General features: G+C 37.5%; 1 protein-coding gene across 3 annotated transcripts in view; it reads left to right on the top strand.

The window, feature by feature from the left end:
- The window catches only part of pcsk5b (proprotein convertase subtilisin/kexin type 5b), a 63120-nt gene extending 57265 nt beyond the window's left edge, over positions 1-5855 (top strand). For 2 of the 3 annotated variants that reach the window (XM_037681022.1, XM_037681021.1), the window contains exons 18-21: positions 375-478; positions 576-714; positions 3496-3611; positions 4937-5855. In XM_037681022.1, coding sequence (XP_037536950.1) covers positions 375-478; positions 576-714; positions 3496-3611; positions 4937-5052 — 475 coding nt within the window. In that variant the 3' untranslated portion in view covers positions 5053-5855. The remainder of the gene's footprint in view (positions 1-374; positions 479-575; positions 715-3495; positions 3612-4936) is intronic. The other variant, XM_037681023.1, reaches the window with a different exon arrangement.
- Positions 5856-12695: the final 6840 nt, after the last annotated feature.

Here is a 12695-nt window from a genome sequence, read left to right as displayed (position 1 = left end):
CGCAGCAAACTTGCAACCTGTTCTCACTGGGACTTCACAGAAAGTGACTTGATAACCTCCAAACCTGCTTCCTAACTGAACTTTTTTCTGACAACTGGCACAAAAAACAATAATTTGTTCTGGGTTAAAATCACAGATGCCTTTTACAGACATTTTTCCTGCATATTAGACAAAATATGCACCACAGGCCAGTTGTTATGTTCCCCATCCAGGAGAAAATCCTACCAGCGCTGCAGGTGTTCATTTTGTTATTTCTTTTGTTTTGTCTTTGCTCTTAAAGTGTCAGACCAACTTTTACTAGTTTGGAGTTTTATGTAAACATTTTAGTGACATTTGACATGAATGAGTGTTTTGTCTACCTGCCCTCCCCCCAGTCTTCAAGATAATAAGTGTCAGATGACCTGCCACCCAGGAACTTACTACAACGGCCACAGGAGGACTTGTGAGCACTGTCATCGAGCCTGTGCCACCTGCGCAGGTGGGAAGAGATCTAATAACAAACTAACACTGGCCAGACAATAGTAATAATTTTTTTCAGAATGTATTTTGATATGTATATGTTGCGTGTTTCACAGGCACAGGTGCAGAAGCATGTACTAAGTGTGCAGATGGATACTTACTTGAGGACTGGCGGTGTGTGTCGACGTGCAGCCCTGGCACTTACCTGTCAGAGCAAACCTCAGACAATGGACAGGTGCAGAGGTCCTGTAAGAAGTGAGTCAGCACACCTGCAAACACTTTTACATGATACAGCAGTCTGGTTTATTTAGTCCTTTTTAACAGAGATAAAAAAAGCTTTTTTCTCTCCAATGAAAATTAAGTTTAGCTTTCTATTTTGATTATAATCCCAGATTGTCTATGTCTAATGTAATTTTCACGGCTCTGACGAACTTTAAAGGCTCCCTGGATGTCTATCTGACAACACTCAGAGAAAATATTTATAAGTAACAAAAGAAATAATGTAACATTCAAAATCTTTCATGATACTTAGAGGTGTGTTAGTTTCTCCCTCCTACCAGATTAAGTTTTTTGGACTTGCATTTCTTCTCCAGCCTAAGAATGAACATTTCTGATCATATTATTGTTTTTGAAATGGAGAGCTTTGCTACAAACTGACACAGGGGGCCTGAAAAACAATCCCTCGTTGTGTACATACCAGTACTCTGAACCATTAGGATACACGTTTAAAGAAGTCTCCAAACACGCACCAAAAATAATTTTGAACCCTAACATACATCTTTATTCCTAAACGCTACACACCCGAGACAAATATTACATTTGCCTGACCATAATAATAATAATGCGTATGTTTTGTCATCATTGTATGTTCCTATGCAATGGCAAAATTGGCTCTCTGCATTTAACTCATCCACCACCAGGTGGAGCAGTGGGCAGCTATTGAAACTGTACCAAGGGAGCAATTAGGGATAGAGTGTCCTGCTCAGAGACACCTCAAGATGTGCAATGACTGGGGATCGAACCTGGAACTTTCGAATCCCGAGTCGGCTGCACTGCCTGTACCCCACCTCGACCACCCAACATTTTATAACACCCAACATCATATAATATTGTTATAGAATAATACATTAAAGTAGTCACTGAGTTTATTCAGACTAGCTACAACAGAGAGCATAGTTTAAATTAAACGCATTAAAGATAAATAAACTAATAAAAACAGTTGTTAGATAACTATTGTGAAAAATCTGCTGCTTCACTCTTGTAATATTAATCTGAATATGGGGAAAAGAAAAATTAAAACAACTTTTAAGGTACTTAATTGTATGATGAGATGCAAGTCCTCCATCATCATCTACCTCACAGTTCATTTTCTCCTTATGATGTGTTCCTCATTTCACTCTCCCAGCTTGAATTATTTATTGCTAACTTGACCCTTCATTTCTCTCAGTTCTTTTCTCTGACAGCTCCTCCTTCTTTAATAATCAACTCAGTTCAGATCACTTATGAAGGATTTCACCCGTTTTCACATACGGTGGGACTTTTGCTTCTAATGTGTTCAGAATTTTCTGTCTCTTAGTTATTGACAATTATCACAGCTAACCGTTGTTGAAAATGAAGAGAATTTATAAAATAAAGTTTATAATTTTCATCTGTTTCATGGTTTAAAGGGAAAGTTCAGATGGATAAGATCTTAGAAAGTTCTTTAATTGAAGAGAAGTCTAATTTAATTCCGACCTAACAGCTCATGGCAAAGTCTAAGCTGTTATCTTAAAAAAAGCTCAAATCTCAAAAGTTTTAGATCAGTTCATATGAACCTCTTTTATGAACCTTTACACTGTTGTCAGACTCTGATTATGTGGTTATTTACATTTAATTTTATGGTTATTTACATGCAAATGCTATTTTTTACAATCCACAATTCCATCAGTTTTGCATTACATGGTTATTCTGTCAGAAATATCATGACCCTTCTGCCAGACGTACTATAGGCTGCACCTGAAGTGCAACTAATGGCTGCCGCTGCCATTTGCACCAATAAACTGCTATGAAATGTTTGAGACTGTAGTGGTTTGTAAGATGGCAGCAATCCACTTTGGTCCACAGCTCAGACTGGCTTTTAGCTCATTAATCTAGATAAATAAAACAGTTTCTTCAAACTTAATCTGTTCAAAGAGACAGGTGTGAGATTAACTGTTCATAACTTTGCCACAAAAACCTCATTCAAAGAACCTGTTGCCTGTGAAGCACGCTGTGAAGTAAAAAGGACTACGCACACACATTCACTGTATTATACAAGCAAACAGACTGGAAGTGTGTGTCATGTTAACCTCAAATAACGATGTGTTTTTATTTTCTTCTAGTGGTTATCAACTTTAAGGTGGCATGTCACTGGGCTGCTACTGTCAAGAGACTAAGTGGTGATTTTGAATTGTGAGAAAATAGGTGAATTTTCTGTTGCACTCTCACTTAATTCTAACGTGACCAGAGAGTTGTGTAACCACATTCTTCTGTGCTGTTTTTGAAAACGATGGCCTATTTTGTGATCTCAGGTGGTAAAGTAAAGTTGATGGCTGTGGACGTTATTTTGTCCATTCGCTTTGAGGCCAACTTTGCTGCCACCTTTATTATATAATTTACTGGAGTGCACTTGAAATGAAGACAGGCAGCTTGGACCAGTTTTTCAACAAGTGTTGTTTTCCTCTGTGTGGTTTGAAGACCTGGACATTTGTTGGATGTTTTCTACCAGAGGAGAGCTCCTGTACAGCTGTTCAGTTCCGCTCTAATGCTCTTGACACAACTCTGCGACTATTTTAAAGAAAAAAACTTAAGTATCAACAAAGCTGCATCCCTCTGCGACTCACAAGGAAATTAGGAGCCGCAGCAAATGTTTGGTTATACTTTGGAGATTTCCTCAAAAATGTTGTTCTCCAGCTAATCGCCAACAGTGGCAGCCCAGTGAGATACTATTACCAGGTATATCTAATCATGTAAATGACTCCTGCGTCATGATGTAATTATTGATACAACCTCCACCAGGTGTGACAATAGCTGCTTCGAGTGTTTGGGTCCAGGGGAAAGAAACTGCAGCAGCTGCAACAGCGGTTACAATCTGGAGGGAGGAGCCTGCGTGGTCAGCACCATCTGCAAAGATGGTGAGTTGTCAGCTTTCATATTTTTGCATTGTCTTTACAGATGTGCCTCATGCACTTGTCTCTGAGACTACGTATGGCATACGGTGCTCTGAAAATGTTCAGGAAAAAGTTTGACCAATTATCTGTTCAGAGAAGTGACATTTTTACAACTTTAAGCTAAAGTTAAGATGCAGAAACGAACAAAAACGATACCTCCCAGGTGTACTTTTATGATTCACAGAAAAGGATTTAAAAGTATGTTACGCTTTGCACTAACACCTTAAATTAAACTGCTCACTATTTCAACTTTACAGCAAGAGAGGTGTCCTTGCTTTTAGTTTCATGCGCTACTTATTAACAAGTTGGTGTATTACTAATATGAAGTCTGACTGAAAATACTCACATGCATGATCCTTTTGTTCTAGCAAAGCCTCTCTTTTCTTGGTTCGTTTTCTTTTTAATGCTGAAAAGCTTCTTGATAACGTCTATTTTCCATCTTTGGATTATCTTTAGTTGTACTTTCTATCGTCTCCCCATTCTTCATGGTCTGGTCATGTTTGAACTGACCATGATGGCCTGTGCATGTTGGGTTTACAAATCTGTAAAGGAGAGACCATTTTACTAACCATCTGACGACAGTCTGATTCTGCTGCTTTGACTACAGCCTGTGATCTGCTGCTTCAGCCAAAACCTTTAAGTTCATATGAAAACACGGTCATGACATGAGATAAGAGGACAAAAACTCCTTCACAGCACAATTTTTCTGTTGAAAATGATTATGCATTAAGTGCACCCTCAGTCTGTTTCCTATCTTTGGAAGTCAAAGGTCTTGTTGTGGAGACGGTTTGATTGACAGCACAAAAATAAAACGCTGTCCATAAATGAATTTGTTGTTTAGAAATAAATAAAAAAATGAAGATTGTGCAGACTGATGGTCCACGGTTAGACTTTTTGTTTGGTGAAATTACACCAGGTTGTGTTATAAAACTTTTGGTTTACTAATTGTGTGACATTTGTTCCTCTCTCTCTCTCTCTCTCTCTCTCTCTCTCTCTGTTTTCTCCTGATTTTTTTTTTTTTTCCCATTTTTCCTGACATGGATTCAATCACTCCGCTGGACTCCAATGATTTTCCACATCGATGAACGTCGCCTGTGATTGGATCAAAACGTTCTTGCTGTCACCTGAACCCTCTCCTGACCAATCACACGACTCTACCTTTCATTCAACCGTTGACAATCATTCTGCCCTCCGTTATTTGTTTGTGGTTTTGTGTGGACGTTTGTACCCCTTCCCTCCTTCCAACCTCTCCCCCGTCCTCGTCTCTTTTCTTCCTGCTCTGTGGAAAGCAAATGAAGAATCTTGGGCGGAAGGTAGTTTCTGCGTGCTTGTTAAAAGGAACAATCTTTGCCAGAGGAGAGTGCTGCAGCAGCTGTGCTGCAGAACGTGCTCGCAAAAGGGGTGACCGAATGTAGTCACTACACATAAAGGAAGTGCAGGAGGGGGGACGTGGGGGCACAGGGGGCAACCCCTTCTCAAACCCCCCCTCCACTGCCCACGCATTCACAGTCACATAATTTATAAGAAAATCTGTGCCTCTTAAAAAGGACTGCATCGGAGGTGCGATGACAGGACTACAACAAACCTACCTTTCTCTGTACGGGGGACATACATGTGGTCAGGGCGTAAAACGACTGGGACTTGCTTATAAAAAGGAGCTGATGAAAACAAACGTGAAAATAATAAAAAAAAAAGCAAAATAATAAAATTGTTGGTATTTTGTGACCAAAGCATTGATGCCAAAATAATTGAACCTTCTTTTTTTGTTGCCAGTGTACAAAGCGTAGTTAAAAACAGGAGCTTGGCCTGTGAATCTCTGAATACATCTGTGTGCATTTTTAAATATATATAAATATATATATATATATATTGGCCCCTCTTTCGCATCTCTTTCCAGTGTTAACAATAAATTAATGGAAAGTGAATATTAATTAGAAAAGACCATGGTTATCTGCCTGTAAATATATGTCAGAAGAATAAAACCGTAGCTCAGTAATGTGAAAATAATGCCTGTCTGGGCCGGCTTTGGTTATTTAGTAGAGAAGACAAATTCACATTTTAATATACACCACACACACACAGTGCACTGATGCATATGTGCACACACACACACCACACATGCACTTATAAACATAAACACAGACGCATAAATTACCCTCTACTTGAAATTGCAGACGCTACAGTGTTTGCAGAGACTGATGCACGTTACTGACCAGAATAACTCTTTTACTTCAAACATCCGTCTGCCCCTCTTTAAATAGTACGTATGTGTGTTTATCTTCTTTGGTGTGTCTCGGATAATGCCATTAATTCTTGATGTAAGCTCAGACGGCATTGATTTATTCGAGAAGTGTGCTACACGAAGAGTCGATGGTCATTCCTTCCAGATCTTTCTGCTAGGTGCAAACTGCAGTAAATAAAGACTCTGAGGTCTTAGGATGTACTGACGCTACGTTTTCACACACAGGATCAAGTTCCTTGAACTGAAACTTGTTTTCACTTTCTTACATGCCACTATGTGACCCTGTTTAGGGGGGACTATGTCCAGTATTATTGTATCCGTTTCCATTCATCCCTACACGTTACTGTTCTCAAATAAATAGAGTTTTAGAAGTTTCTGCTCTCTTCATTCCATTTTGATGACAAAACTCGTCAACTGAGGAATTCTGTGAATCTTTGGACTGATAAAGTCTGTTGTCGTGTTTATCTGCAGATGAAGCTCACTGACAGGTAGGACGATGGCCTTCAGATTTAGAAACTGGAAAAATTTTGATCCTCTGAAGCCCCCCCAAACAAACTTATGTAGGATAAGGCCAGAATACTTCTGATGTCTGTCAGGCTGTGAACCTTACCGGATAGAGCTCGAACCATGTTCTGGAGATGCTGGATTTTAATTGAACATTTTTTTAAGGGAATGCGAAGAAAAGTTATGAATTTTATTGTTTTTGTTGGGTTCTCGTGCTCGCAGCTTGAACATCTACAGTATTAGATGAATGGTTGTACTGTCAGCTGGTTATGGGTCTTAATTTTTAATAAAGGTTGATGTAAACCCTGTTTTGGGTAACAAAAAAAGAAATAACCCCTAATCTTGGTCATTGTTTAAGATGACTTGTGACTGTGTGTGTGATAGTAGACAAACACACACATCCCCTCGTATAAAAGCTGTTTTTAATGTGTACTTGTGGCATATCTGTGACAATGCGTTATTAATGTAACTCAAAATCCTAGTTTTGAAAAAAAAAAAAACTTTTTTTTTACTTAAGTGTTCTTATTAAAATGTTTAATCTGTTCATTGTTTTGGTGTCTTTCAGTTTCCACGAATCACATTTTGCAAACATTAAATAGCCTGTTTTACTAAGAATTTTTTAATTTATTTAAATAAAATTGAGTTTTGATCTCGTTGATTAGGTGAAAGATTCACGTGCCGGACACATTTGTGCTCTTAATGACGATTGGAGAATAAATATGACCAAATGTTAGGTTTCACTGCCTTATCAAATGTACAAGCTTTACATCATAAACATGTTTACATGCATAAGAATGGGATGAGAGAGGATTTATCTATTTCAGCATCCGGGTGTCGTGCTTCATTGAAGTAATAGTTTTCACATTCAGAGATTTCCTAGATTTCCTTTGTCGCACTTGACCAACGAGGGTAAAAAAAAGTCAACAGAAGATTGAAACTGACACAACAGCAATGCAGGGAATAGAAATGGAAATATAAACCTGTTTAAATTCAACAAGTTACATGTGTTTAAAATGCATTTATGTATACCGGTAATAGTTTTTTCTCTAAATATCAAATATTTAGACAAAATTGGGTGCGTTGACGAGGATGTGCTCGCTGGCTGCTGACTATTTGTCAGCCGTTGTATTTATTAGTAAATAAAGGTTGTAACCCATTTGTGTGTTTTGTTTATGTGGTGATACTAAAGTTCTAAATATGCGAGACGTTTTAGATGAATCATCAGTTTGTAAACACTATAAAGCATTTATAAAACAGTTATTAGCACTACACATTGAGGTGGCTTCACCGTTTCGTAAAATTGAGCTGTTCTTTTATTCATTTACGTTAATGTCATTTAACGCTAGTTTCTCAGCTTTTTATTTTAACTAAATAAGTATATGCAAAGACAAGATTTGTATTTACAAATTCTCAAGACTTGCATGACAAATGCTTGATAAATGAATACAATACAATTTTATTTATAAAGCACTTTACAAACAACACCGTTTGCCAAAGTGCTGTACACTAACACAAGCAAGCATAAAAAAAAACTATAAAATCAACAAAAACTGTAAAAGTAATGAACTGTTAAAATTAAAAACAGTAAAACCAACTTTTCAAGCTGAGTTAAAATTTACATGTCTTAAATGTAAAATATAGAGAAGATGAATAAAAATATAATCTTGCCAGTCTGTTTCAGTACAGTATTTTTAAATGAGTGTTAATGCTTTATAAGGTGTTTGCATAATTTATTGAATAAAGCGACTTGAATCTTTAAATAAACATTGTAAATAAAATCCTAATTCTGACTTGGATGAGACCTTTAGATCAGGGGTTCTCAGACTTTCTGGGTTCAGGGACTCTTACATGGGAGAAAACGTTTCAAACCCTCATGTTTATTAAATTGTCTTCAGTTTGTCTCTTTTTAATGCCATGAAAATATTTGTGTAACATAAAAACTTAAAACCTGTTCTTTAATAGTGTTAATACAATTTTAGGCATGGGGTATCAAGACACAATTAACAAAACGTTTAATTTCAACTTCCAAAAATGACAGTTTTGATCAAATTAACAGTGTCAAACACCACTTTAAAACTTTACCTATTCATGCAATGAACATAATAAAAGTATTGCCACTGCTTCAAATTATTACAAAAAACCACATAAAACAACAGAATCATCACAGCTGTAGTCAAAGTAATGGCTTCATTTGTAAACTGATGAATGGGGGGTGGGGGGGGGAGGAATTTTGAATAAAGTAGATATGATTTTCTATATTTTGGTATATTTTAATGGGTTATTAAACATCTACGTGCTTGTAATGAATAAATAAATAAAAAAAATATATATATATACAGTATATATATTTTAAATTTGTTTATTTTTTTTGCGGATCCCCAAGCACCGGCTCGCAGACCCCCGGGGATCCAAGGACCCCAGTTTGAGAACTGCTGGATGCGGTCATGTTGTGAGGAGCTGATGAGGAACCTTGCTACAGAGATTAATAATGCATATCTGAACCCAGGTCAAGAAATGCACAGCAGTTGGTAAACAAAATGTGGATAATATTCCTCTGCCACAGGGCCTAATAAAGTCATTCTTTGACCCTGTGGATTTGCAGAGGGCAGGAGGAGGAAGGGTCGGGGTATTGGGATGCAGAACCAGGTGTGTCAGTGAAATACCAGCTCCTTTTTTTCTAGTGGGGTCTTAAAAGACTTGGGCAAGTCCATTAAAGAGGAAAAGTTTGGCTGTGAAGGGTCCAAAGTGTCTGTTTCTGCTGAGTGGAGCCGTGCAGCTTTCTTCCCCCCACCCCCATGAGAACTTGGCTCTCTGTTTGTTAGTGAGGAGGGGGTGAAGGAGAGGACAAATAGAAACACAGGGAGAAATTTGTGTGTGCGAGGAAGAGTGACGGCATTTATTCAGAGGCCTGTTTGAATGGTTTCAGCAGAGGTCTGCTGAAAGGGAAGCCTCTGCCTGTTGTGTTTGTACACAAAGAAGCTCTTTTGTTTTTCCAAAGAACAATTGAGCTTTTCACTGAAAGCCAGAGGACACGGACAATCTCACCGCTGCCTTGTAGGATGCTCTCTTTCACACCCAGCTCCGTCGTTATGCTTAAACCAGTGTCTGTCACTTTTGTCTTATACCAAAGTGGAATAAAAGATGTTTCTACCTCTTTTGTTGAGGTTGTTTTAGGTTAAATTCAACAGTGATGTTAAGGGTCTCCTTGAAAAGAGAAAGAAAACTAATTTGGCCAACAATAATTAAGGGTGCCAATCAATTTTTTTCTTTCATTTACCCATTATTTATGCAGGTATCTCATTGAGTCACGAGAACACATTTTCAAGAGAGACCTGCTTTTGGGAGCAAATGGTGGGTGTTGAGGGCTTTGCTCAGGGGCCCAGGGTGGGGCAAATTAGGGTGGTGGCATGTATGGGTGCTTTACCTTTTCCACCCACATTTTGATGTTGACTGTACCGGGAGTTGAACTTGTGACTTTCCGATCACAAGCCCATCTTCTCATGCCTCTGTGCCACCACTACCCCCGACAATCAATTCAATTTAATTTATTTATATAGCAGCAAGTCACAACAGAAGTCGTCTCAGGGCACTGAACAGAAACATTCATATATAAAAATGATAATTTAACACTATTTATGTGAGGAGCAGACTGCTTTGAATTTAACTCCATCACAGAACTCTCATCTTGAACAAGCATGAAGGCAATGGTGGAAAGGAAAAACTTTCATAAGGAAGAAACCTTTAGCAGAACCAGGCTCAGGACAAGCGGTCCTCTGCTTCGACCGGCTGGGTCTGAGAGGAACAGATACACAATGGCAGGTCAAGAATCACATGTTAAGATAGAAATAGTATCGAATGAAAACTATGCAATTTTAGCAAATCATTTAAGGAATTGAGGTCAATTTGTCCTCTAGTAGTCAAAGCCTATAGCAGCGTAACAAGCCAAAACTAACTATAGGATTTATCAAAAAGAAAAGTCTTAAGCCCAGCCTTAAAACTGAACAATGTGTCAGCCTCACAGACAGAAACTGGAAGTTGGTTCCACAAGAGAGGAGCCTGAGACTGAAAGATCTTCCTCCAATTCTGCTTTTGTCAATTCTAGGAACCACAAGTAAACCTGCAGTCTGAGAGCGAAGTGCTCTGTTAGGAAAATATGGAACAATAATATTTCTAATATAAGATGGAGCTAGGTTGTTGAGAGCTTTGTAGTTTAGAAGTAAGATTTTGAATTCTATTCTGGATTTGACAGGGAGCCAGTGGAGAGAAGCTAAGACTGAAGAAATATGATCTCTCCTACTAACTCCAGTTAAGACTCTGGCAGCAGCATTTTGGATCAACCGAAGACTTTTTAAAGACGTATTTGGACACCCAGATAATAAACCATTGCAATAGTCCAGTCTAGACGTGACAAATGCATGAACCAGTTTTTCTGCATCATTTTTGGAGAAGATGTTTCTAATTTTAGTGATTTATGCAGGTGGAAGAACATAACATTTTTAATGTGGGGATAAAAGACATGTCCTGATCAAAAATAACACCAATATTTTTAACAGTGGTGCTGAAGGCCAAATCCATCCAGCCAAGGAGGGGGAAAGACTGAAAATGTATTCCTAAAATGCTCAGGTCCAAAAATTAAAACCTCAGTCTTGTCTGTGTTCAAAAGCAAAACATTTAGGGTCATCCAGGTTTTTATGTCTTTAAGACATGCTTGGAGTCTAAGAAGTAGCTGAATTGATTCATTGAGTTTTGTGGACAAATATAACTGTGTATCATCAGCATAACAATGAAAATTTATCCCATGTTGTTTAATAGCATTACCTAATGGAAGCATATACAAGATAAAGAGTACTGGTCCAAGCACTGAACCTTGAGGAACTCCATGACTAACTTTGGTGTATGATGAAGATTCAATATTTATATTTACAAATTGGAATCTATCAGATAGATATGATTTAAACAATTTAGAGCCGTTTCTGCAATGCCAATATCATATTCCAGTCTCTGTAGTAGAATATTATGATCAACTGAATCAAATGCAGCACTGAGGTCTAACAGGACCAGTGTAGACACCTGTCCATTGTCAGAGGCCATGAGAATATCATTAGTAACTTTCACCAGTGCAGATTCAGTGCTGTGGTGACCTCTAAAACTTGACTGAAACTCTTCAAACATATTATTTCTTTGCAGATGATCATGTAACTGACCAGCAACTATTTTCTCTAGACTTTTTTTAAGATGAAAGTTAGATTAGATATAGGTCTATAATTTGGCTAGGATTCCTGAGTCCAAATTCTGTTTCTTAAGTAAAGGTTTAATTACAGCAATCATAAAGCTCTGTGGTACGTAACCGTTTATTAGAGACAAATAAAGCAGGCCCAAGACTTGATTATTAATTAAGGGAGATACGTCTTTAAATAATCTGGTTGGGACGGGATCTAGCAGACATATACAGTAGATGGTTTGGATGAAGCTATTGTTTATGACATGTCAGAGAGATCAACAGGACAAAAACAGTCCAAATATGAATCAGGTTCTAGTGACATTTTTAAAGTTGTCTCATCTGACACAGAACCAGAGGTGATACTAGGAATGTTGGTTTGAATTTTTTCCCTAACAGAAACAATTTTATTTATAAAGAATCTCATAAAGTCATCACTGCTAGTTGTAGGGATACAATCAATGCAAAAACCTTAAAGCACCCTGGTGAACAAAGAAACAAAACTCATTAATTCAACCTTATTTTATACAGGTTAATCCCATTGAGCCTCATGGACATTTACAAGAGAAACCTGATATCATGCAGCTTTAGGAACAAAGCATGCAAATAGTAGAATAATTTTGTTTTTTCACCTTTATTTATACAAGTATTCTCACTAAGTCACAATGACTCATTTTAAAGAGACCTGTTTTAGACAACATATATAGAGTAGAGTATGTCAAAACGGGATCGGAATCAGTGTGCTATGACTTTATGCTGTGGCACAATTGAGAAAAATCTGCAAGAAAATAAATAATAGAGATCAATAGGATTTTGGTAAAACATGAGGAAACCCAGCCCTCCTTGGAACTCTATAGCTCAGACAAACTTTACTGAATGTTTAAATGGGTCACAGAAAGTTGGACATCCTATATCTGAACTGTAATTTTTTATATAATTTATGATATTTACGCTATCACAGTTTAGGTTTCATGATGTTTACAGTTGATGTCAAATGTCAAAAACTTTCTAATCTTTTGCAACCAAACTCTTTTTACTATATATATATATATATATATATATATATATATATATATATATATAT

Source organism: Nematolebias whitei, chromosome 8 (assembly GCF_014905685.2).
Source record: "Nematolebias whitei isolate Nwh7 chromosome 8, NemWhi1, whole genome shotgun sequence".
Taxonomy (NCBI): Eukaryota; Metazoa; Chordata; class Actinopteri; order Cyprinodontiformes; family Rivulidae; genus Nematolebias; species Nematolebias whitei.
This window is presented reverse-complemented; position numbering and strand designations above follow the sequence as displayed.